At 39.4% G+C, this 25,745-nt stretch overlaps 1 protein-coding gene across 11 annotated transcripts in view; it reads right to left on the bottom strand.

The window, feature by feature from the left end:
• HDAC4 (histone deacetylase 4) overlaps positions 1–25,745 on the bottom strand; it is a 468,350-nt gene that overhangs the window by 92,999 nt on the left and 349,606 nt on the right. For 9 of the 11 annotated variants that reach the window (XM_073306829.2, XM_073306834.2, XM_073306828.2 and 6 more), the window contains 5 exons: positions 24,702–24,833; positions 14,481–14,593; positions 8,445–8,561; positions 8,160–8,358; positions 2,271–2,509 (listed from right to left, as the gene is read on the bottom strand). In XM_073306829.2, coding sequence (XP_073162930.1) covers positions 2,271–2,509; positions 8,160–8,358; positions 8,445–8,561; positions 14,481–14,593; positions 24,702–24,833 — 800 coding nt within the window. The remainder of the gene's footprint in view (positions 1–2,270; positions 2,510–8,159; positions 8,359–8,444; positions 8,562–14,480; positions 14,594–24,701; positions 24,834–25,745) is intronic. The other 2 variants (XM_073306831.2, XM_073306837.2) reach the window with 2 other exon arrangements.

Genomic DNA, 25,745 nt, shown 5'->3' with positions numbered 1-25,745 from the left:
GTTTGGCAAAACCATAAGCAACTGAAAACAGAGTGCCATGAGCCTTGCCTATAATTAAAAGACAATAATCCATTACGTGATTGTTAGTTATGCTGCTACGCTACATAGAAGGGCCCTAACATATCTGAGTGTTCTGAGAATACACTTTTCCATGTCAGCATTTGGATGTTATCCGATGTGATAAAACTGCCCCACACGCAGTATTTTAAAGCATTTTAACTCATTACTTTAACAAGTAAAACAAATGGAAATTGTCCTCGTTGAGCTATGTTTTTTTTTCCTTTTTCCATGGACATGACACATCACAATTTTATCTAGGTCTGAGTTCAGGCTACTGAAAGAGGCATCAGTCTGCACAATATCACACACGCACGTCAAACTCCTGGGAGGTCTAAATGAAAGCCTCAATGAGTTCAGTAGGTACGTCACAGTGAAGTCTTTGGACACTTACAAGTGTTGGCAAGGGAAGTCTTTAAAAACTCAACAAACAAGCCACTGAAGTGCAAGTTACTTACTAACAAAGAAACTGAACCTACTGCCTGCTTCCAGCAATCCTGATTTTGAACTTCACTACACAAAGCATGTTTAGAGTGAGGTAAGGGAAATCTCCACAGCAACAGCAGCTCCACACCACATCAGTACGCTAGCCTGAATGACATCCAGGGCTGGCACATGCACAGCGAAGTGGCAAATATCCAGAAGTACAAGATTGACGTCAGTAGCTTGTGTAATCATCCCAACTCAGCTTTAGTCTATAAACAAAGTGTTTGGGGGTTAAATTGTGACTCTCTCTTTTACTGGAAAGATTTTATATGGGCCACCACTCAATGAGGCTAATCCAGCTTCTAGTAGTTATATTTTCTCATATAACTGGAACAGTGAAAATATTTGGAGAAATGTCCACCCGAAATCTAACCACAGCACTCTGAAAATCAAACTGGCAGGCTGAGTTTTCTTTCAGAATCTGTCAGTGTGGGGGGATTTTTTAAGAAACCGCAACTGGGGCTCCTTGAGAATTTTTTTTTTATTTTTAATACTAGTACAACTATGACGGTCAGAACAGAACTAAAAATAATTATAAACATTTATGATCTATCCCACACTCAAAGCAGCTTTCTTTTTATTGTAATGACTAGCTGCTGACTTTACCTTCCAAAGAAGTGGGACAGATTAGCAGATGGGGTAAATTGCCATAGCTCCACTTACACCAGCTGAGATCTTCCTCCATGTGTTTCAAGGACAAGTTTTAAATTCAGATTCTATCCTCACGTATGAGAACCATTTTGTCTTTGAAAAAACATACCTGCACAACAAGTTGAAATAACCTCTTCTTTGCTACAGATAATCTATCTGTACACCATAATCTATCTGACCTGCAAAGTGAATGCAATATTTGTGTACTGGTGAACAGCTTTGTGCAACATACGTATACTTTTCAGCTGTTCTCCAGGTGCTTCATGGAAAGTGAGATAATACTTAAACACAGATAGCACTTTCCATCTTCAAAGCACTTTATAAATATTAACTAATTAATACTCACAAAACCCCTTTGGGCTAGGAGAAGTCCCCATTTTCAGATGGGGAAATGGAGGCAGAGAAGATAAATGATGTGCCCAAGGCCATAGGTGGGGGGGTTGGCATTGGAGCTGGGAATGGAAGTCAGGAGTTTCTGGCTCCCACTCAGGTGCTCAGTCCCATTACTCTCTCTCAGAAGATTATCCTGGTGAGCAAACCTTAAATAACTCTGAACAGCCTCAAGTAGAAACACCCTTTCCCCAATTAATTTTTAGTTTATCATCAATGGAATCTTTTACTTTACTTCTATTATAGTATACCGCTTTATACTACATTCTTTCTCCTCCTTCTTCAAGCAAAATATAAGTACAATATATCCATTTTCCCCTATATTCCTTGACAGCATTTGTATGCTCTCCTCTCTAGAGCTGGATATGATGCTGATGTGGATGAATGGCAGCATAAAGAGTTTTGAAAATATGATTGGAAAACCAGTAGCTTAAATTGTACTTCCTTTCCCAGCATCTGCATCAGAGGTATCATTTCTTACCTAGATGATAATATGAATAAACCACTGTATGTAGCCTAATATATTTCACAAAATTATGAAAAAGAGATCTAAGGATGAAGAGTAATTGATTATATTGTTAGAGGCCATACATATTATAGTGAGAGAAACCATTATATAAGAACGTTAGCTAAAGGCTACATTAAAATTGCATGAGCAAGAAAGCATTTACAATCAGTTTGCCTACCTTGTTAATGTGAAGTTGCTGTTGCTGGAATTGCTGTTTGTGTTTCTCCAGGAACTGTTGATGCTGTTGCTGGATCACTAACTGCTGGAGGGCCTGGGCATTCTGGGGAAGGGGAGCAGACTGCGTGCGCCCCAAGGGGCGGTGTTGCCGGAGTTTGTGTATTGAGGGGGAGACCCGATCTGCACCAACCAGAGACTGTGCATGGAGGGGCAGTGGCCCCAAGCCTGAAAGATACCAGTCTGAAGATAATATGGAGGAAAAAACAGCAGAGAAGAAAGGAAGAAAGGAAGGGAGAAAATGGCTATTGAGTAACTCTGATGGTGACAATAATATACATATTGTTAAAACCAACCACCTTCAGTTGTCATTTGCAGCTGAAGTATCATCCCTTAAAAAGTAAACAAGAACAGAAAGTATTAGAAAAAAGAATGTTTGAAATACTCCTGTGATATATGTATATATTTTAGTGCTTCCAGGGAATTTATACCAGCTCTGGGAATTAACAGTGAGATATGAAGCCTTTCATCTCTAGACCGCTGTTTAAGTTAAGACCAAGGAGTTAAAATGTGACAGCTGAACTATGTGAAATGACAGGGTTTTAAGCCTAGTTCCACATGAAAAAGTTTCATCACAATACATCACAACTGGTATCTGCTCACTTTGTTGGGCAATCTGTAGGGATAGAAGAGACATGGAGATGGAACTACCTTCTCACCCCAGATCAGGGTTACGCACACTGGGGAAGCTTGCATTGAAGCTGCTGTGGTGTACCTACTCTAGAGAATAAACTGGAGATGACAACTTCCAGTATGGTAAACCCAGCACTTTCCATGAGCATTAAATACAGTGGTTGCACTGTCAATCTAGCCAATTCTGCCTCTGATAAATAATTATGGTCACCTCAGTATGATGCATACTTGGAACATGGAATGCAGTGCATATTGAGTTAAAATTATATAGTTAACTAAGGCAAAAATTTTAAGATTGACCACTGTATACTTTAGGAGGTGGGGAAGATGTTTAAAATATGTTTACAGTTTTTAGTTTAAACTACTATTTAGCAGTAATAGTGCTGATGAAATTAATGACAGGATTTCCTGGTAAATATTATTTAAGGTTATATAAAAATCTTGGAATTCATTAGCATTTTGGACAGTTTATCCTAGTCTGCATTACTTATGGACTTACAGTTGCTAAATCATTCCCCTGAAGCACTTCAAGAATATCAGAACTACACAAATCTAGTACAGTTACTGCAGTTAGGAAAAAAAAATGAATTACTATGGGGCAGACTGTCATGGCTAAACATGTAATGGGATTTCCATTGTAATCCCATGTATTCATACACATCTTCATGAAATAGTCACCTTTTCGTGTGGAAATGTTCACACTTGGTTTTTGCCCAACAGGGGATGTTTTTGGAAGATATTAGCAAAATTCTTTTAGTTATTTTCTTATGAGAAGGGGAAAATATACACACATATATACTGTAAAATATCTAAGGACACTTGTTAAAAAACTACATCAGAAACAGCCTAAGCATAAATGAACAGTTGCCTTTCTTTTGTTTTATTTTAAATGCTGCTGCTTTTGATGTAACACCAATATAACCATTTGAAAACTGAACACTGAGCATCAGCAGTAGAAAAATGTAGACAGCTCCTAGGGGGACAAAGAATGCCCTTAACACAGGGGATCATCACAGTGCCTGGACACCATCAGCCCATCCTTCACGCTTCCCCTGTGCTTACTGCTCTAGCCTCTTCTCCATTCGTCTCCCTCACAGATCTTTCACTCCCAGACTCAGCAGAGGGCCTCACTGGAGAACACTCTACTGCTAACTCCCTTTGTCTTTTAAATCAGTGGTTTCAACGTGTGGTCCCCCCTCAAAGATTTTCAGGAGGACCCAAACCTCCATTTGAAAATGTTTAGGGGTCCGCAAATGGAAAAAGGTTGAAAACCAATGTTTTAAATCAAGAAGTCATGCCGATGAGAGCTGCAGCAGCATGGCACGGGGACAGAGGTGCTCAAGTTGGGTAAGTCGCAGGCTATGTAGAACTTTATAAGGAAAACGCTACGCTGTAAATCCCACCCGAAATCTGTCCTGCACTCCCAGTGACCAACTCAGAACAGGCTGCTGCCTTTTGCACCAACTGACACTTCTTGGGTCCACTTGCCTGTGCAGAGAGGAGAATGTGATTCCCCGCCTAATGACTCAGAGGGATGCTGCTCCTTCTGCCACCTGGAAGGGACTGCATACACAGCAGACCTGGCAGCCAGTCTGAAAGGGGCCTTGGAAGCTTTTGCAAACTCAGTTTTGGCTTGCTGGGTATTGTGGTGCTGCTCCTGGACAATGGAATGCTGTGACCTTTGGTGACCTCTTTGTTGCACGGGAGGGGAGAGAAAGGATGTGGTTGGGGTTAAGGGGGGAGATCTAGCAGCTTCAAAGAAAACCCTGTACACAATATTGGAGGTTTTCCTCCAGTTCCAAAGGGGAACAATTTCTTTTGCTATGCTCTGGAAGAGCACAGGACAGACTTTTCTTCTCCTCGCTGAGAAGATGTGTCATTTTTGAATGGTGGTCAAGACACCAGCAAGGAAGAGCCATAGCAACACTTCAGAAAAACTGATCAAAACTAAAATCCAGCAAAAATTGGAGCCAATTTGATTAAAAATGCCTTGAGTCCAAACTGCAGCAAAGTTAAGGAACTCTGGAGGGAAAAATTAGAGGGTTCCCTGTCCTCCTGCTCTGTAGCAGATGGTGTCCTATCTCCTGCAAAATTCTGGAAACTGAACAGACTGGACAGCTGGTCAGTGGAAAGGGCTCTGCCTGCCCCCAGAGCAGCAAGGTCTATTGAAGGCCCATTGTTACAATCTACATACCTGCCTGAGAGAAAGAATTGCCAAGTACTTAGAACCAAAACCTCCTGCTGAGCTGCTCATGGCAGAGAAGGGACTAGGGAAAGGATATGTGGATAAGGAGAAAATGGCATTAATGCTAAAATAGGAAATCACTTGTTTGTTCTAGACGGGTAGAATATCAAGGATGTACCAATATAACAACAGTACATACTAATTTAGAATTCTGTGTTCCGATGTTGATAAGCATAGAAAAGTACATTAAGCTTCATAAAATGTGTACATACTACTAAATCTCATGAAATTGATTCCCTCTGAAGCACTATGGAAAATCACTATCTCTGCCTCAGCTTCCCCACACATAAAGGTTTATTATCCTGACACATTGGGAGTTGTGGGGATTAAAACGTAGAACACTGTCTATAAGGGGCAAAATCCTGAGACTTCGATGTGAGGTTTTGATAACCAGCACCGTTAAGGATTTTGCTTTTCAAATTTAAACATCATCCAAGATATAAAAACCAAAGTTTCTCAGCAATTTAAGTACCACTGCATGCTTTCTTGCATCTTCCACCTTAGCCCGATATTGGAAAGCATAGACCAGAAACATGATTCAAAGGTGGCCACTGCTTTCTATTTACTCTTCTTAGAGCAAATATGTGTCTCCAGTCAACCACTCACATAAGAACATAAGAATGGCTATACTGGGTCAGACCAAAGGTCCATCCAGCACAGTATCCTGTTTGTCAGCAGTGGCCAATGCCAGATGTCCCAGAGGGAGTGAACCTAACAGGTAATGATCAAGTGATCTCTCTCCTGCCACTCATCTCCACCCTCTGACAAACAGAGGCTAGGGACACCATTCCTAACCCATCCTGGCTAATAGCCATTAATGGACTTAACCTCCATGAATTTATCCATTTCTCTCTTAAGCCCTGTTATATTTCTAGCCTTCACAACCTCCTCAGGCAAGGAGTTCCACAGGTTGACAGTGCGCTGTGTGAGGAACAACTTCCTTTTATTTGTTTTAAACCTGCTGCCCATTAATTTCATTTGGTGGCCCCTAGTTCTTATATTATGGGAACAAGTAAATAATGTTTCCTTATTCACTTTCTCCACACCACTCATGATTTTCTATACCTCTATCATATCCCCCCTTAGTCTCCTCTTTTCCAAGCTGAAAAGTCCTAGCCTCTTTAATCTCTCCTCATATGGGACCTGTTCCAAACCTCTAATCATTTTAGTTGCCCTTTTCTGAACCTTTTCCAATGTCAGTATATCCTTTTTGAGATGAGGGGACCACATCTGTACGTAGTATTCAGGATGTGGGCGTACCATGGATTTATATAAGGGCAATAAGATATTCTCCATCTTATTCTCTATCCCTTTTTTAATGATTCCTAACATTTGGTTTGCTTTTTTGACTGCCACTGCACACTGCGTGGACGTCTTCAGAGAACTGTCCACGATGACTCCAAGATCTTTCTCCTGATTAGTTGTAGATAAATTAGCCCCCATCATATTGTGAGTATAGTTGGCGTTATTTTTTCCAATGTGTATTACTTTACATTTATCCACATTAAATTTCATTTGCCATTTTGTTGCCCAATCACTTAGTTTTGTGATATCTTTTTGAAGATCTTCACAGTCTGCTTTGGTCTTAACTATCTTGAGCAGTTCAGTATCTTCTGCAAACTTTGCCACCTCACTGTTTACCCCTTTCTCCAGATCATTTATGAATAAGTTGAATAGGACTGGTCCAAGGACTGACCCTTGGGGAACACCACTACTTACCCCTCTCCATTCTGAAAATTTACCATTTATTTCTACCCATTGTTCCCTGTCTTTTAATCAGTTCTCAATCCATGAAAGGATCTTCCCTCTTATCCCATGACAACTTAATTTATATAAGAGCTTTTATATAAGAGCTTGTCAAAGGCTTTCTGGAAATCTAAGTACACTGGATCCCCCTTGTCCACGTTCGTTGAGCCCCTCAAAGAGCTCTAATAGATTAGTAAGACATGATCTCCCTTTACAGAAGCCATGTTGACTTTTGCGTAACAATTTATGTTCTTCTATGTGTCTGACAATTTTATTCTTTACTATGGTTTCAACTAATTTGCCAGGTACTGACGTTCGACTTACCGGTCTGTAATTGCCAGGATCACCTCTAGAGCCCTTTTTAAATATTGGCGTTACATTAGCTATCTTCCAGTTATTGGGTACAGTAGGTGATTTAAAGGACAGGTTACAAACCATAGTTAATAGTTCCGCAATCTCACATTTGAATTCTTTCAGAACTCTTGGGTGAATACCATCTGGTCCCAGTGACTTGTTACTGTTAAGTTTCTCAATTAATTCCAAAACCTCCTCTAGTGACATTTCAATCTGGATAAGTTTGAGAGTACAACACAGGGCTCAGATTCAAAGGGATTATTGACAGTTTTTGAAATCTTAATAATGAATATGAAACACCACTAATTTATTATCTTTTGAAATTTAACAGATTTAGTTACAATTGAAAGACTTATTATTATTAGACAGACTGCTTTTAATATTACATTTTAAAATGAAAACACGCTTTTGGTTTTGTAAAAAGGATAGCAGCTATGCAGTAATTGTAAGTACTAAACACAGTAAATTGTAAAAAAAATTGTAATTTTTGCTAAGAAAATACCTTGTCACTGTTACTTTGATCAAACTGGGTAGGGTTCTACTATTAAAATACTAACAGATTTATATTTATAAACTAGTTTATCTTAATCCTGCCAAAATGACAAACAACGTTAGCCTCCTCCTATCTCTTAAAGATGTGTAATTTGGCCAATCACAGACCTTTTCCAATGTTGTAGGTGCCCATGACATCAACAATACATGCTCCATGTCATAAACATATATGATTTCAGAGATAACTGGTATTCCCTTATTCCTTTCATGAAGAAGACTGCAATAAATTGAAATGGATTGTACCACTCCCCCAGTTAGGAGCTGCATATCTTAGCCTTTGCACACGAGCTTTGGTATGCTCACCTGTGACTAAGGGAGTTTGTGCAGTTGGTTGTTCCAGTAAGACCATGTGTTGCAGAAGAGAGTTATGTGAAGTTCCCCCATCCCTTTCCAACGTCGTAGTGCTCAAGTAAGGAGTGAGGTGAGTGCCAGGAAATAAGGAAAGCCGCTGTTGTAGGGTTGGAATAGCAAGTCTCTCGGCATCCTGCTGTCCTGATCCCCCCTGCAAATATACAACCAGTAAAGTGTTCAGCTTATGAACGAGTCAGTGCAACCACAATCCCAAAGACAACATTAAACATCACTTACACTTGCAGGTCCAGTTGCAGGCAAGCCTAACGTTATGTTGGGCAAGGAAGGAGATGTGTACAGAGGAAGCTGTGTTACTGAGCCTTCACGATTCACTAGTCTGTGAGCCAGGCTGGTCTGGAAATTGAATTAAGAAAACTGGAACAATCAGATAATGTAAAGAGGATAGACAGGAGCCACATTATAGTCTGCCTAATTCGTGAATCACCTTAAGTATAAAGCACATCAGAAAAGGGAACAAGAAAGAAAAATAGAAGGCAGACAACTTCACTTCTGATACCAAAAGATTCCGAATGTAGGGGCTAATCTGTGCCCAGTACCCAGCCCAAGTAGATGGGATAGGCATGGGGTGGATTCACTTATGGATGTGTAATCCTCCCACAAAGGTAGCAGAGATGCTCTGATAGGGCTAATCCAACTGAATGGCTACAGTAGCCTCTGACCCATTCATAGCCCCAACATGAGCTGAGAACTGGAAGATCCATGCAGCAATGGTTTCCTCCCACACGCTGGAACACCTTTCCCACCCCCCACAAACTGCTCTACATGACCCTGGAGAGGGTGTGGGGATCATCTGTGCATCCCTTCCAGAATCCTGTTTTCTTTAACCCTTTGTGCAGGAAACATCGGTTTGTCTATCAAGGGAGCCTCCATGGCTCTTTTGTTCCTTGAACTACATGGCTAAAAAAGGTGTTTTTAAAAAAACAAATTTTACGTTACACAGGATGGATGTTCTCGTCAGCCAGGCCAAGGACAGTATGAAATGCATCATTCAGCATCAAGTTGGTTTAAACACAAGGTAAAGCTCCATTAAAGAGCCAGGATGTTCGTCTTAGGTGGATATTTTTTGATTTTCAGGGAAGGAATGTGCAATTAACTGGGAGGATTACGTTATAGCCAGCTAATGCGGCACCACGGAACTGTAACAGTTATTTTTAATTTCACAGCAGTGATTGCTTACAAATACAGACTAAAATATTTATTGCAAATATTAACTGTAGTTATTGAAAAGTGTCTGAAGCCCTGATTAGAAAATAGTTATGTTGATGGCAATGAATTATGGAGTGGATATTGTTTACAATCCTAGGAGTTTAAACAAATATATAAAAAAAGACATTTTCTATAACATTTCTCATGCAGTGACAGTTTTTAACTCTGATGCTTAGAAAAACAGGTATATGATGGGTACAATAAAGTATTTCATCATTCTATAGATTGATACATGTCAGCATGGCCATGAAGGGATTTTAATCTTCTGGAGTTTTAGAGGTTGTTGCCTCATATTATGCCTGATTCTGTAGCACCGAAGTCAATAGGAACTTGCAATTGACTTCAATGGGTGCCGGATTAGGCCAATTTTGGATGATGAAAAGAAAGCTAGTTATCTTTGAACTCCATTGAAGGAACTCGCACTGAACTTTGCAAGATAAGGTAATGATGTTGCAATCCACAAAAGGAAGAGTACATGTTTAACATTTACTATTGAAAAGCAAGTCTTCTATATAGAAATATTCTCTAAAAGAAAAATCTGATGTATTGACGAATGAAACTGGAATTGCTGAAAACAGTAACATTAAAGCTATTCCTGTGAGAGAGGATCATAGACAAGTGTAGCAATGATATCTTTACAAGATTGCATTTGCCATCTTTACAGCCAAAGACTCTGCATTTCCAAATAAATGGTTTAATTTGACATTAGTCAGTTATTCATTTCCTTAGTAGTAAAGGTATCTAGTTCTCACATATGCTCAAGCTAAGTTCAATTTGCCAAGTGAGGTTCTTTCCATTTCTAAAGTCTCCTCCTGTGTAATTGCAATCTTGTCAATCATAATTATTAAAAACATGTTGAAGATCAGATCTATCACAAAGGTCTTGTCATTGCTAATTTCTCTGTAGTTGTTAAATATTTCCACTGGCACACACACGAACACCAAGGCAAAATCGTAAAAAACTTGTTTGTGTTTCCACTCACTTATTTGCCAGGGTGATTTTGAACACTTCTTAGAAATTTTGCTTAAAGCGTAAATGCAACGTTACTGCACCACATGCTGAAAATTAGGCATGTACTGTGGGTGAGGTACTGACATCTTTTCCTGACTTTTACGGGGTACTGATCTCATAAAAGTAACAAAATTACATCAATTTACACTTTAAACAGTCAAATCCCCATTTAGTTGTGCCTCAAATAGTCTCGGGGGGTTTATTTGTATTAAGCACAACTGAATGAAAAACACAACAGCTTGAAACTAATTGCGCTCACAAAATTTCAGTTCCATTATCATCATCTTAAATATACTGAATCTGTCTATGAATTGTACATAAATGCGGTAGAAATACAGAGCAGAGCACACACCCAGCAGCTACAGCTTTTGTCTACTCAGGCAGCACTTTTTAAAGCTTTATGTGAAATAAAAGGTCAGTGTCTGTCAAATAGCCTCGCACAGGTGGAAAAAACATTGTTAAATTTAACACAATATTTAAAAAATAAATGCTATTTATCCACTGTGAACAGAATGGAGCTGTATGCTTTCTACACTTGAGGCAAGTATTTTAATTTAAATAATATAAAAATGATCAGTTTTCCCATTTGGTATGGGTCCAGAGATGAATCTCTGATCAACTGATATGCAAATATACACATTTCTCATTTAAAACCAAACACTCAGGTAAATGTGAAACTATCATATTAGAAGATTAATTGCTCAGAAATTGTTGACTATTTACAATATACAAAGTGGAAATGGGTCTGATTTATAGGAGACAGTCTGTTATTTGGGGTAATACAGAAATTGGAGTCTGGTGTGTGCATTACATTGGCCTTTTACAAGATACATGGAAGCAAGCAGTAATTGGGTAATGTTATTTCCTGATGTATACAAGCTTCATTTGAAAGGAAATATCTGCATTTAAAATGCTGTCTTAATTAACTGCATTTGGATAGCCCCTGACAAATGCATGCAGAAAAGTTTAGAGGAATGGCTCAGTTACCATCATGAAATATCCAGTGCTTACAGAAAAGAATTGGTAACGAAGGGCATGACCAGTTTTCGGCAGATGAGAATGTTGAGGATAGGGAAGATTTAATTAACAGAATAAATTTTAAGATCTGTAGACTGCAAGAGAGTTAGTGCAATAGGTTATCAAAAATGATGTGTCATCCATTAGTGGGTTGTGAGGTTTCCTGTGGACTGTGGTCTCAAAGATCTAGTGGACTAATTGTTCATATCACACCTACTTCTAAAATCACTACAGCACCATAGCTTGCAGACTATATTCTTGCTCTCTTCCATAAAATCATAAAACAGGTGAGAAAATTCTGGGTGCAATTTTCAGAGAAACAGCAGAAGAACATTTTTTACTTTTCACATAGGTTGCTTTGGGAGGCTACATTAAAGCGTTTCAGTTTAAATTAATTCATAGATCACAATGGAATTCTTCTCACATGAACTAGGACTAAGGTGTAGAAAAAATTAATAGAAAAGTGTTATTTACCTTTTACACAATACAAAAACCAGGGATCATTTGATGAAATTAAATAGTCAGAAGGTTTAATACAAACAAGACAAAGTACTTTTTCACACAACACAAAATTAACCTGTGAAACGCATTGCCATGGGATGTTGTGAAGGACAAAAACATAATGGGGTTCAAAAAAGAACTAGATACATTCATAGAGGATAGGTCCATCAATGGCTATTAGCCAAAATGGTCAGGGATGCAACCCTATGCTCAGCGCGACCCTAAACTTGTGATTGACAGAAGGCAGGAGTGTAAGACAGGGTGGATCACTTCATAATTACCTTGTTCTTTACACTCCTCCTGAAGCTCTGGTACAGGCCACTGTCAGAGACAGGATACTGGGCAAGAAGGACCGCGGTCTGACCCAGTACGGCAGCTCTTATGTTTTTATGAATGAGACACTGTAGTAAAACTGTGAAACGGGTGGGGGAAAGAGACAGGTATCTTCACATGTCTGGAGAACTGTTTTGGCAATAGACAGACTTTACATGTCTGGCATCACTCATGCCTCAATCTTAAAATTATGACTTCACTGCTTTACAAGACGGAATAGGTAGTCACTGAAACTGGACACCAAATGCTTGCAACAGCATGTGTATCTAAAAGATTTTTTCTGCAGACCTTACTAACGACTGGAATTATAGCCTTGGTGAAGTAATACATTCATTTGCAAAAAGCAAAGTTATTTGGAGAGAGTGTTGCCTCTGCATATCCACACTCGTGGGATGAGCCCTCCCAGAACACTGATTTTGGGGAAGCTGTGCCCTTTGGAACAGTGCAAGCTTTCCTGTGCAAGACTGAATATTTGTAGCTGAGGTTATGAGTCTCTCAGCAGTCCCCAACTGCCTACGCTCCTTCTGCTAAAGATGCAATAAGAGCAGGACGCTGAGGGGAAGAAGGACTGGCTGTAGTAACAAGTCATTGTTATTACTTTCACTCCTGGGAGCAGTGTAGAGTGAACAAGTGAAGTGTATGCCTCTACTAGCCAAAGGGCTACAAAGACACATGAGCCCAGAATCCAGCAGTGATTCAACCACTGATACTGGTGAGTCTGACTTTTGCTATCAGAAGTGAAACTTCAGAGAGAAGGGCAGCTGGATTCTCTTCTGGTTCACATATCAACAGAATTGGTAGCTCAGTTCCATTTGGGAGGATACCAAATCCTCCGGCAGCTATACTAGAGCAGTCTCACTGAACAAAGTCAGGAGCAACTGAAATGAGGGTTTTGTCATGGAAACGCATACAGTATGTAGCCTTAAGTAAAGCTGTTGTTACTGTGGATGCTATAATTACCCTTCCCCATGCTGCCAGAGTTCTACGAAACACATGAAATAGAACTATTGTTCCTTTTATAAAGCCCAAACCAGAATCTCAGCCAACCTCTTTAGAACAGCCGTGGTGTATTGCGTCAGGCGAAGTGACCAATGCTGTACTACATGAGTGACTGTGTTATGAGGTCCATGATATATTTTGATTGAAGGTTTTTAAAACTGTGTGTTATGCAGTATTAGAAATGCTAATTGAGCCAAAGTCTGTACAAACTTAGAAAGCTCAAATAGCTTGGATTTATGCTTCAAAAAACACCTTTCCACTCTCCAAAATTACAAGTTGGAGGACAGTGTGATTAAACCAAAATTCTGCTTTGTCAGGAAAGTTTATAAATGTAAATGCATGAATAATATTTAAGGGAAACAGCAAATGTGAAGCCTGCAATGCGAAATACAGCAGCAGGGTCTGGATAATTACACACCACCTTTCCAAACGTGAAGGTTACAAAATGACAGAGAGGGTCACATATTTTCAGATTCAATAACAGGGACGTAGGAATTGCCAGACTAGATCAGACCCAACTCTAGTCTAGCATCCTGTCCCTGACAGTGGCCAACACCAGATGTTTAGGAGGATGGTGCAGACACACTGCAGTTTAAGGGATTATTTATTAATAATAATCAGTTTTGGAAAGATGCAATTTAAAAACAAAGGTTAACAAAAGCTAAGATTTAAACTGCATAAAGGTGGGAGGATGCTAAAATTTGGTGGCAAACGTCAACACACTACAGGAAGCCTTTGAGTACTGAGCGGGGGAGAAGGAACTTAAACCAGGTAATATTATATTCCTCCATCCCTGTAATTGAACAGTGCTTGTATTAATCCCCTGTATAAAATGAAGTTATTCAACATTGTAAAGCATGAAAATAAATATCCAGCATTTTAAAATACTCAAGAGAGTTGGCAACCTGTATTTGAGAAAGGAACCCTCTTCAAGATTTCCCCCCAATGTTCCTTTCCTTTTTTAAATCTATCAATCCATATTATGGCTACTGCCAGTTACCCCAAGCACAGATATTTATGAGCAAATGCAGACTAAGCATGTTACGTTTCCAACACATTCAAATCTTCACTGGTTAGGAGAGTAGCCATCCAACTCAAGGTTCAGCTTTCCCTGTATATTTTATAGCTCCCACAAGTTCATTGGAAGCACAAGTGTTAAACCCAAGGTAAAGAGCAGTTCTGTACCTCTGCTTGAATACTTGTGACTGATCCTGTAATTCCATTCTCAGCACTTATATTATTAGAGCTGTTGTTTGGAGAACTGGGACCAGATCCAGGAGCACTGTTGCATGCAGAGTCTAAAACACATTCAAAAACAACGCTTAGAAACAGTACAAACTATCTCTGCAATGCTATTTGGAGAGATCTATCAGGGAAAACAAAAACCCTGAAGATGTAATAAAACATTTCTATATTGAGAACATACCAACAAAGATGTACTTTCAAACAGAGTGTCCAAATACTTATATCTTTTCTCTGCAACCTTTTTTTGCATAGTGTGTCAAGAACTTTAAATATGATTAAGCACACAATAAACAATTTAGAAAGCATGAACAAGCCAAGTCAGTCTATGTTAAACTGTTCTACTATAGTTTTATGAAGTGCCTCCTCCAATCCACTTTAGCATTTTATCTTAATCATGCTCTCAGTCTTGCACAAGTAACTAACTTTCTGAGCTTTGACATTTTCCCATGCACTTTTCTTGTATATTTGAATTTATTCATGTTTTAAATGGAAAGATACTTTCATTACTGACCCTTGACAGCTTTTTCACACCAGCACCAACGTTCACTTATACAAAAAGTGCCCCAATGAATATAAGTGGTCATGCCCTTAGTGGTTATTTGTTAAGAGCTGACGGTGTGCTCAGCATTCTATGAGAAACAGTTACTTTCCTGAGGTGCTGTCAACTACAGAATTGTAGCTTCAGCAGCACACAGGACCTTAACACCAATCTGGAGCTCTGGTCCAGTACTGAGTTAAAGGGAACAGTACTAATTAGATAATTAATACCACTTCCCACAGCACCTGGGTTTTCCTTAGAAGTCTCCCATCCAAGTACTAGTTTCTTTCCATTCCCAACAGGGAAGCGCTAGGAAAGGGCTGGAATCAGAAGAGTGTGAGCAGGTCTCCAGGATTCCAAGTGAGGAAATAATGAACACAGAGGGTGAAGTCTGACTTTCAAGTATACATTTTTTTTGCCCCTGGATTACTGGTAGACGCCTCCATGTGCTGCATTCATCCCAGGACAGAAAAATGGGAGGATAATTGAGAAAATAAAAGGCAACCTCATAAGAGTTGTTTTGAGTGTCTCCAAACATCGGTCTCTTTACACTTATTGTCCTGCAGCACTAGCTGGACAACTCTTATCATCATGAAAACGTGCAAAGTTCCCAGATATTACACTAAAAGTCCTCCATGTAGACAGTGGTCAAAGTCTCTCAGAGGTAACAAAAACCCACACAGAGTTTGTCCCTCGGGAATCCTAGTCTGTTCTGGCCACTCACTAATTACTGATTGAGCTTTCCCTTCCCGCTGTCTCACTTGCAGCGCTTGTCCCAGGCCTACACATCTAGAGCTCTAAGCCTCTAGAGATGGGTGTTCTCTTGTTCAGGGAAACTGTCTTTGAGGCCTTCCACACCCACTTTATATTATTATTCCTTCCTAATTACGTACAGCTTGTTACTTCTGACAGGGATGGCAGGATAGGACAGATAAGTCCCTGTCTCTAGGACAGTTTTTATCTTTGAAAACTCATGGCGATCGGGGGAAGTCCCGGACGACTGAAAAAAGGCTAATGTAGTGCCCATCTTTAAAAAAGGGAAGGAGGAGGATCCGGGGAACTACAGGCCAGTCAGCCTCACCTCAGTCCCCGGAAAAATCATGGAGCAAGTCCTCAAGGAATCAATTCTGAAGCACTTAGAGGAGGGGAAAGTGATCAGGAACAGTCAGCATGGATTCACCAAGGGCAAGTCATGCCTGACTAATCTAATTGCCTTCTATGATGAGATAACTGGCTCTGTGGATGAGGGGAAAGCAGTGGCCGTGTTATTTCTTGACTTTTGCAAAGTTTTTGATACGGTCTCCCACAGTATTCTTGCCAGCAAGTTAAAGAAGTATGGGCTGGATAAATGGACTATAAGGTGGATAGAAAGATGGCTAGATTGTCGGGCTCAACGGGTAGTGATCAATGGTTCCATGTCTAGTTGGTAGTCGGTAGCAAGCAGAGTGCCCCAAGGGTCAATCCTGGGGTCGGTTTTGTACAATATCTTCATTAATGATCTGGAGGATGGCGTGGACTGCACCCTCAGCAAGTTAGCAGATGACACTAAACTGGGAGGAGTTGTAGATACGCTGGAGGGTAGGGCTAGGATAAAGAGGGACCTAGACAAATTAGCGGATTGGGCCAAAAGAAATCTGATGAGGTTCAACAAAGACAAGTGCAGAGTCCTGCACTTAGGACAGAAGAATCCCATGTACTGCTACAGACTAGGGACCAAATGGCTCGGCAGCAGTTCTGCAGAAAAGGACCTAGTGGTTACAGTGGACGAGAAGCTGGATATGAGTCAACAGTGTGCCCTTGTTGCCAAGAAGGCCAATGGCATTTTGGGGTGTATAAGTAGGGGCATTGCCAGCAGATCGAGGGACATGATCGTTCCCCTCTATTCGACATTGGTGAGGCCTCATCATTGGTGAGACATTGGAGTACTGTGTCCAGTTTTGGGCCCCACACTACAAGAAGGATGTGGAAAAACTGGAAAGTGTCCAGCGGAGGGCAACAAAAATGATTAGGGGACTGGAACACATGACTTATGAGGAGAGGCTGAGGGAACTGGGATTGTTTAGTCTGCGGAAGAGAAGAATGAGGGGGGATTTGATAGCTGCTTTCAACTACCTGAAAGGGGGTTCCAAAAAGGATGGATCTAGACTGTTCTCAGTGGTAGCAGATGATAGAATGAGGAGTAATGGTCTCAAGTTGCAGTGGGGGAGGTTTAGGGTGGGGGACATTAGGAAAAACTTTTCACTAGGAGGGTGGTGAACCACTGGAATGGGTTACCTAGGGAGGTGGTGGAATCTCCTTCCTTTGAGGTTTTTAAGGTCAGGCTTGACAAAGCTCTGGCTGGGATGATTTAATTGGGGATTGGTCCTGCTTTGAGCAGAGGGTTGGACTAGATGACCTCTTGAGGTCCCTTCCAACCCTGATGTTCTATGACCCCTTCCTACACTCATCCAGTGTGGAATGTACACAACCCATCACAACACAACCACGAGGATTTTGTACTTAAAATAAAACTTCACTTTATAATTCTATTGCTGTAAACCCTTATTATATGACCAACAAAATGCCCACAACTTCACATATGTTACCGCTATGTTCTTAACACCCCCTCTTCTAACCAGGGCAAGTGGGACATCCGACCTGAACCCAAAACTTTTTTTTAACAGCCTATAAAGCTGCATTTCCCAGCTCCAGTGCAGCACTGCAGATTAGTTGATTTCGCGGCTACCAGAAAATTCTTCTGGAGCACAGAGCAGGCCCATAGGAGCCTCTTATTTTGCATATAGCACAGTTTTCAGTGTTTCTCTTTTTATTATCTAAGAAGTATGCTTGGCAGAATTCTGCTGTGTTATTTTTTTATAATTTTGACACATGACATATATGTTCATTTTTAAACATTTTTATCCATGTAAATTTTCACTGTTGAAGGAAATTGTATGAGCGGGGGGAAAGGAAGTAGACTATAATTAAATGAGAGCAGCCATTGAGATTCAAAAAGTTAAAGCTTTATAACTGTTAAAACACAAATTGTCAGCATCACACGTCAAACTATATAAATTAAATAACCTTAAAATCAAACTCTAATAAGTTCTCCAGCAGCATTTTTCTTATTTTGCCTATCTGTAAATTTTGACGGTCATCACTCAAAATACTTTTTTTTGTCAGTTTGTGGTTGCACAGTGAAATCAATGTTCACCAACATTTACCAATAGCAATCTAAGCCTTCCAAGACTAGTTAGAAAGCAGCAATCACTGCGACCTTTTGACAGCCACTCCAACTATGAGAAAATAGGATTTGGCTGACCCCAGTATAATTTTCAGGTAGTTTTGACATAACAGCCTGATGTAATCTGGGACATTTCACTGGGATGTCTCCGTGGAAATGGAGCCAACTGGTATGACTTTGGGGACATGAAACAACTTTGTTTTAGTTATTTAATTGCTGAAACCCCCTTAAACTGGTTAGTGGAGTAATTCGGCACATATTATGGTAGGAGTAGAGTAAATAAGTAGATTTTACTGTCCTCTATAATCAAGAGAAATTTAAGGATTAAGTAACAATCTAAAACTGACTGCCTACCTAGTAATCAATAGACGTCACATACTCAAAGGTATTTTCTTTCTATAAATCTGCTACTAATCTGATTATTCCAAGCACTATGCATTTTACCTATGTGACTCTATAGGCTCTAGTGGATCGACATCCATTTGCTACCACATGTACCAGCCATGAAACTATGGAACCGTCTCTGAGCTTCCGCAACTATCTTCTCCACACCCTCCAAACAATACTATGACTTCTCAAGTCATGCTTCCCAATACACTTGTGAAGAATGAGAAGCCAACAACATGACTTATTTGAGTATCTATATGTAATAACGACAGACCCTGGTCGTCGGTGGGTGGGATTGAACCGGGGACCTCTGGAGCTTAGTGCATGAGCCTCTACCACATGAGCTAAAAGTCAACCGGCTGGGAGATAAGGCTGTAGAGCAAACACACTTATCTCTCTCTCTCTTTAAGTGGTCTCCATGCCACTAGATGGGACAGAAAAACACATACATGTATGAGCATGCTTACTGAACAAACAGGAGAACCTTTTTCCGCTGCCCAAAGCCTTATTCTTGACATTGTAAGCAAAAATTAGTACTCAGCACTATTCCTTCCTATATGAAGTTAACCTACAAACAAAAGGAAATTCTTTTCATCCATGGACTTGCCCAAAATAGCAATGTATTTTCTATTCTATTGCAAAGATATGAGAGCTATGACATTACCAAGATGCTCATTTAGTTCAGTGATGACACTGGAAGTGGAGAAAGGCTCTTTCAAAGTGACTATTGGAGAGTTGGAGAAGAAATTAACCAAAGACTTCTTTTTAAAATGCTGATCAAGGATGTGGTTCCTCCTTAATTAGACATGTGACCATCACCCCAGCTGACAGGAGCGCAGACACTCAGCAATCAGAGCACTGAGGCAGAAAATCCTCCTTTTTTTCCCCCCAACATCACTGTGCTTTGAAATAAAATTACTTTCTGAGGTTGTGAGATCTCTGTAGCACTCCATAACATACTGCTTTATTCATGAATGTAAAGCCGGCCTTCATACCTTTAGAACATAATTTTGGAAATAAAAGGTGATTCTGTGTAAAAACAGCCTCATTACTCTTTCTTGTGCCTTGCCTCCTGCTGCCAGTGTTGGTCTTCCTCTGTCCAATTAAGTGAGCACTAAGCACCAACATTTTGAGTGAAGAAAATCCAATTAACCTGAAGTTTCACTACTGCCCTTCAACTTTCTCCACAATGGGCACATGTGGCTCTTAATGAAAACCTAGACTTTGTAGAAAGAACATTTTGGTTGGATAGAAAACACATGCACTTCTGTAAGTAACAGGTCATAAGCTATGATTTATTGGATTCCACGTTTATTACCTAAACAAAAGAAAAACATGTGGCACTCAATTTATCTTTGTGATACATTCAAGCCTTAATTTCATCCAGGGATATTCTCTGTGGATTAAAAGTACACTTTTCCCCTGAAAAGTGGCTGTAAAAATGGCATTTTCAACTCAACACATGAACTCCGTATTTACCTAGAGTCTGACCCGCTGACTGAAATGACCAAAATAAAACGTTCATGCTTTTCATTCCTATTAGTGCAGCAGGAACCCAGGCAGCTAAGAGCGTAAGCAGGAATCTATTCCTGGCTGTTGATCAGCCGCCTCTTTTTTTGTTTTTTTTCAAAACTTAATTCCAGTCAGTTACATCTGTAGACACCCAGCAAAGACGGGTGTGCACAGGTGTCACAGAGGGCACCATCTGAAAACAATGAAGTTGCACAAGTGTTACAAAGGCCCTAATTTGGCCTGCAGAACCTTTGTAACAGGCAGTAGCATAAGAAGGAAAGAAATAAGCATGCTTCTCAGCTCTGTTGTGGAGTTTGCAGGGCTGCTGGTTAGAAAAAGCATCTCCTGCTTGTAAACCAAGAACATTTGGTAAGGAGATAACACACCCACACATACACTCATGGAACCCATGATGCCATTTCTACTGAGCCACTTTTCAGAGCAGAGCTGAATTTTAAGCTGCATGAATTGTGACACTGTGCTCTGAAGTGCCAGGGAGGTCTGAGAAAAGCAAAAAGTGGTTGTCTAAATATACTTACACACAGCTCTCTCTAGATGGTGCTAAAAATTAAACTTTATGATAATCTAGAATCTTACCTAGTCTACCTCCTAATATGAAATTTCTCCAAAAAAGAAATGTTGATTACTTTTTGCAAGAGGTTGTGAAATAAGTAACTTCTGAGTATATCATCATCTATTGTAAAACAACACATAGCGTGTTTTTATATTTAAAGTAGGACTGTCAAAAATCGCAGTTAACTCAAGTGATTAACTCAAAAAAATTAATCGCAATTAAAAAAATAATTGCGATTAATCACACTTATAACAGTAGAATACCATTGAAATTTATTAAATATTTTTGGATATTTTTCTACATTTTCAATATTTATTTCAATTACAACACAGAATACAAAGTTTACAGTGCTCACTTTATATTATTTTTTATTACATATATTTGCACTGTAAAAATGATAAACAAAAGAAATAGTATTTTTCAATTCACCTCATAAAAGGACTGAAGTGCGATCTCTTTATCAAGAAAGTGTAATTTACAAATCCAGATTATTTTGGTTACATGACTGCATTCAAAAATAAAACAGTGTGAAACTTTAGAGCCTACAAGTCCACACAGTCCTATTTCTCATTCTGCCAATCGCTAAGACAAACATGTTTGTTTACTTTGACAGGAGATACTGCTGCCTGCTTCTTATTTATGTCACCTGAAAGTGAGAACAGGCGTTCACATGGAACTTTTGTAGCTGGCGTTGCAAGGTATTACATGCCAGATATGCTAAACATTCGTATGCCCCTTCATGTTTCGGTCACCATTCCAGAGCACATGCTTCCATGCTGATGATGCTCGTTAAAAAAAAAAAATGTGTCAATTACATTTGTGACTGTACTCCTTGGGGGAAGAATTGTATGTCTCCTGCTCTGTTTTACCTGCCTTCTGCCATATATTTCATGTAATAATAGCAGTCTCAGATGATGACCGAGCACATAATTGTTTTAAGAACACTTTCACAGCAGATTTGACAAAACACAAAGAATGTATCAATGTGAGATTTCTAAAAAATAGCTACAGCACTTGACCTAAGCTTTAAGAATCTGAAGTGCTGTCCAAAATCTGAGAGGGACGAGGTGTGGAACATGCTTTTAGAAGTCTTAAAAGAGCAACACTCTGATGCGGAAACTACAGAACCCAAACCACCAAAGAAGAAAAATCAACCTTCTGCTGGTGGCATCTGACTCAGATGATGAAAATGAACATGCATCAGTCCACACTGCTTTGGATCATTATCAAGCAGAACCCATCATCAGTGTGGAACCATGTCCTATGGAATGGTGGTTGAAGCATGAAGGGACATATGAATCTTTAGCGCATCTGGCATGTAAATATCTTACAACATCAGCTACAACAGTGCCATGCGAATGCCTGTTCTCACTTTCAGGTGACATTGTAAACAGGAAGCAGGCAGCATTATCTCCTGCAAATTGTAACCAACCTTGTTCGTCTGAGTGATTGGCTGACCAAGAAGTAGGACTGAGTGGACTTGTAGACTCTAAAGTTTTACATTGTTTTATTTTTGAATGCAGTTTTTTGTACATAATTCTACATTTGTAAGTTAAACTTTCATGATAAAGAAATTGCACTACAGTACTTGTATGAGGTGAATTTTTTTGGTTTTTACAGTGCAAATATTTGTAATAAAAAATAAATATAAAGCGAGCACTGTACACTTTGTATTCTGTGTTGTAATTTAAATTAATATATTTTAAAATGTAATAAACATCCAAAATATTAAAAATAAATGGTATTCTATTGTTGTTTAATCTCACGATCACAATTAATTTTTTTAATTGCTTGACGGTCCTAATTTAAATTAATTGTTTGATGAAGAACAATGGAGGTCTGCATAAGGCCCAAAATAATATGGCGTCAAAAGCATTTATCATTGGAGTGGTACAGTTATGAATTATGCTTAGCACCTGGATCCATGGACATTAGTAGAAATGCCTTTGAGACATTTCATGCTGTATTTCCCAACAACCCGTAATTTCTACCATCTTGAAATACTGCACTGGCACCATATCTATATCTGATTAACACAAGATTAAAAACTAGAGTTGTGAAACAGAGCCTGTGGACTTGGAAACAATGCCTTCATTGATGAATGTCCAAGGACTAAAGGGTTAAGGGTGCCAAAGGGAGTACAGAAATCCTGACTGAAGAATTAATCAGATATATAAACAGGTTTTAAAGCTGGGAGCCTTCTATAGAATGCGACAAGAGGCATGGCTTTCAGTTGCTTATCCAACAATTACCCAAAATTGGAATTAATTGAGAAACTTAACAGTAACAAGTCACTGGGACCAGATGGCATTCACCCAAGAGTTCTGAAAGAACTCAAATGTGAAACTGCGGGACTATTAACCACGGTTTGTAACCTGTCCTTTAAATCACCTACTGTACCCAATGACTGGAAGATAGCTAATGTAACGCCAATATTTAAGAAGGGCTCTAGAGGTGATCCTGGCAATTACAGACCGGTAAGTCGAACGTCCGTACCGGGCAAATTAGTTGAAACCATAGTAAAGAATAAAATTGTCAGACACATAGAAGAACATAAATTGTTACGCAAAAGTCAACATGGCTTCTGTAAAGGGAGATCATGTCTTACTAATCTATTAGAGTTCTTTGAGGGGCTCAACAAATATGTGGACAAGGGGGATCCAGTGGACATAGTGTACTTAGATTTCCAGAAAGCCTTTGACAAGCTCTTATATAAAAGCTCTTATATAAATTAAGTTGTCATGGGATAAGAGGGAAGATCCTTTCATGGATTGAGAACTGATTAAAAGACAGGGAACAATGGGTAGAAATAAATGGTAAATTTTCAGAATGGAGAGGGGTAAGTAGTGGTGTTCCCCAAGGGTCAGTCCTTGGACCAGTCCTATTCAACTTATTCATAAATGATCTGGAGAAAGGGGTAAACAGTAAGTTTGCAGATGATACTAAACTGCTCAAGATAGTTAAGACCAAAGCAGACTGTGAAGATCTTCAAAAAGATCTCACAAAACTAAGTGATTGGGCAACAAAATGGCAAATGAAATTTAATGTGGACAAATGTAAAGTAATGCACATTGGAAAAAATGACCCCAACTATACTCACAATATGATGGGGGCTAATTTATCTATAACTAATCAGGAGAAAGATCTTGGAGTCATCGTGGACAGTTCTCTGAAGACGTCCACGCAGTGTGCAGTGGCAGTCAAAAAAGCAAACGGAATGTTAGGAATCATTAAAAAAGGGATAGGGAATAAGATGGAGAATATCTTATTGCCCTTATATAAATCCATGGTATGCCCACATCCTGAATACTGCGTACAGATGAGGTCCCCTCATCTCAAAAAAAGATATACTGGCATTAGAAAAGGGCAACTAAAATGATTAGAGGTTTGGAACAGGTCCCATACGAGGTGAGATTAAAGAGGCTAGGACGTTTCATCTTGGAAAAGAGGAGACTAAGGGGGGATATGATAGAGGTATAGAAAATCATGAGTAGTGTTGAGAAAGTGAAAGTTATTTACTTGTTCCCAAAATATAAGAACTAGGGGTCACCAAATGAAATTAATGGGTAGCATGTTTAAAACAAATAAAAGGAAGTTCTTCTACAATCAGCGCACAGTTAACCTGCGCAACTCCTTGCTTGAGGAGGTTGTGAAGGCTAGGACTATAACAGGGTTTAAAAGAGAATTGGATAAATTCATGGATGTTAAGTCCATTAATGGCTATTAGCCAGGATGGGTAAGGAATGGTGTCCCTAGCCTCTGTTTGTCAGAGGGTGGAGATGGATGGCATGAAAGAGATCACTTGATCATTACCTGTTAGGTTCACAGGCACCTGGCATTGGCCACTGTTGACAAACAGGATACTGGGCTGGATGGACCTTTGGTCTGACCCAGTATGGCTGTTCTTATGTTCTTATGTTAACATACCTGTGACATCCAGGGGACGCTTCTTCAGAGCAGTAACCACTGGGCCATCTTTCCTGCGTAACAGGGGACTGCTCCGTCTTTCAGCAACTTTCTGCTTTAATCTGGATCGTAACTTCAGGTTGGGTTCAGATGCTGTACAAAGAAAGGAAAAGTCATCACTGAATGCAGAGTTCCATTTAACATCATCTTATTCATCGTTTTCTGCTAACTATATTGGCTAATCTTCAGTGAAGTATTCCACAGAAATGTAAGGGAAATTAATTATATGACATAATAATTGGAATGAAGCATTATCAGTATAATGAAAAAATACCAACAGATACCTTCTGCACTAGTTCTGTTAAAACACTAATGATCAGGATTAATAGTGCTTTTTATAAAAAAGCATGTTACAATGTTTTACCTATGGACTGGAGATAATGGTTTGCAGTATGATTTGTTCTAAAGTTCATGAGATCTAATACAAAGTAAGATATTCACCTATAATATATTTATAATCACTCCACTGCTGACTACTAAGCTTATCACAAAGGCAGAGCCTTGGAATGGATATTCTATAAATTAATAAATCAATGGGCCTCTATAGCGGATAACAAAAGAATAATTATCTTAATTTCCCAAGCATAGTTCAAGGATTGTCGTATGACTAACACACACACAATACTTCAAAAGTTTATCTTAAAATGTGTAACTACCTTAAGGTCATCAGGACTGCCAAGAGGTTTGTGGCCACAGGAAATTTGTAAAATTTGAACCCCTTTACATCATATGATACACATTTTAACTATCCCCTTAAATGAAAGTTTCAGGCATGGGAATGTTCCAAGACGCTATATTCATCAAATGGAAGAGTCAGGAGATGTGCACAGAACCCTCACCACACCCTCCTAAGTAGGAATCAGAGAAGAAACTGAACTGCCAGCACTATGTGTCTCATATAAATATTTTTCAATAGGTAAGGAAGCCATGAGAAAGGGAAAAGATTCCCACTGGAAGACATCTTTTTTTGTAAACTTTGTGCTCTCTTGAGTATGTTTGAAATAT

Source organism: Lepidochelys kempii, chromosome 11 (genome assembly GCF_965140285.1).
Source record: "Lepidochelys kempii isolate rLepKem1 chromosome 11, rLepKem1.hap1, whole genome shotgun sequence".
NCBI lineage: Eukaryota > Metazoa > Chordata > Testudines > Cheloniidae > Lepidochelys > Lepidochelys kempii.
Note: the sequence above shows the minus strand (reverse complement) of the source record. Positions and strands in the feature narration are given on the sequence as shown.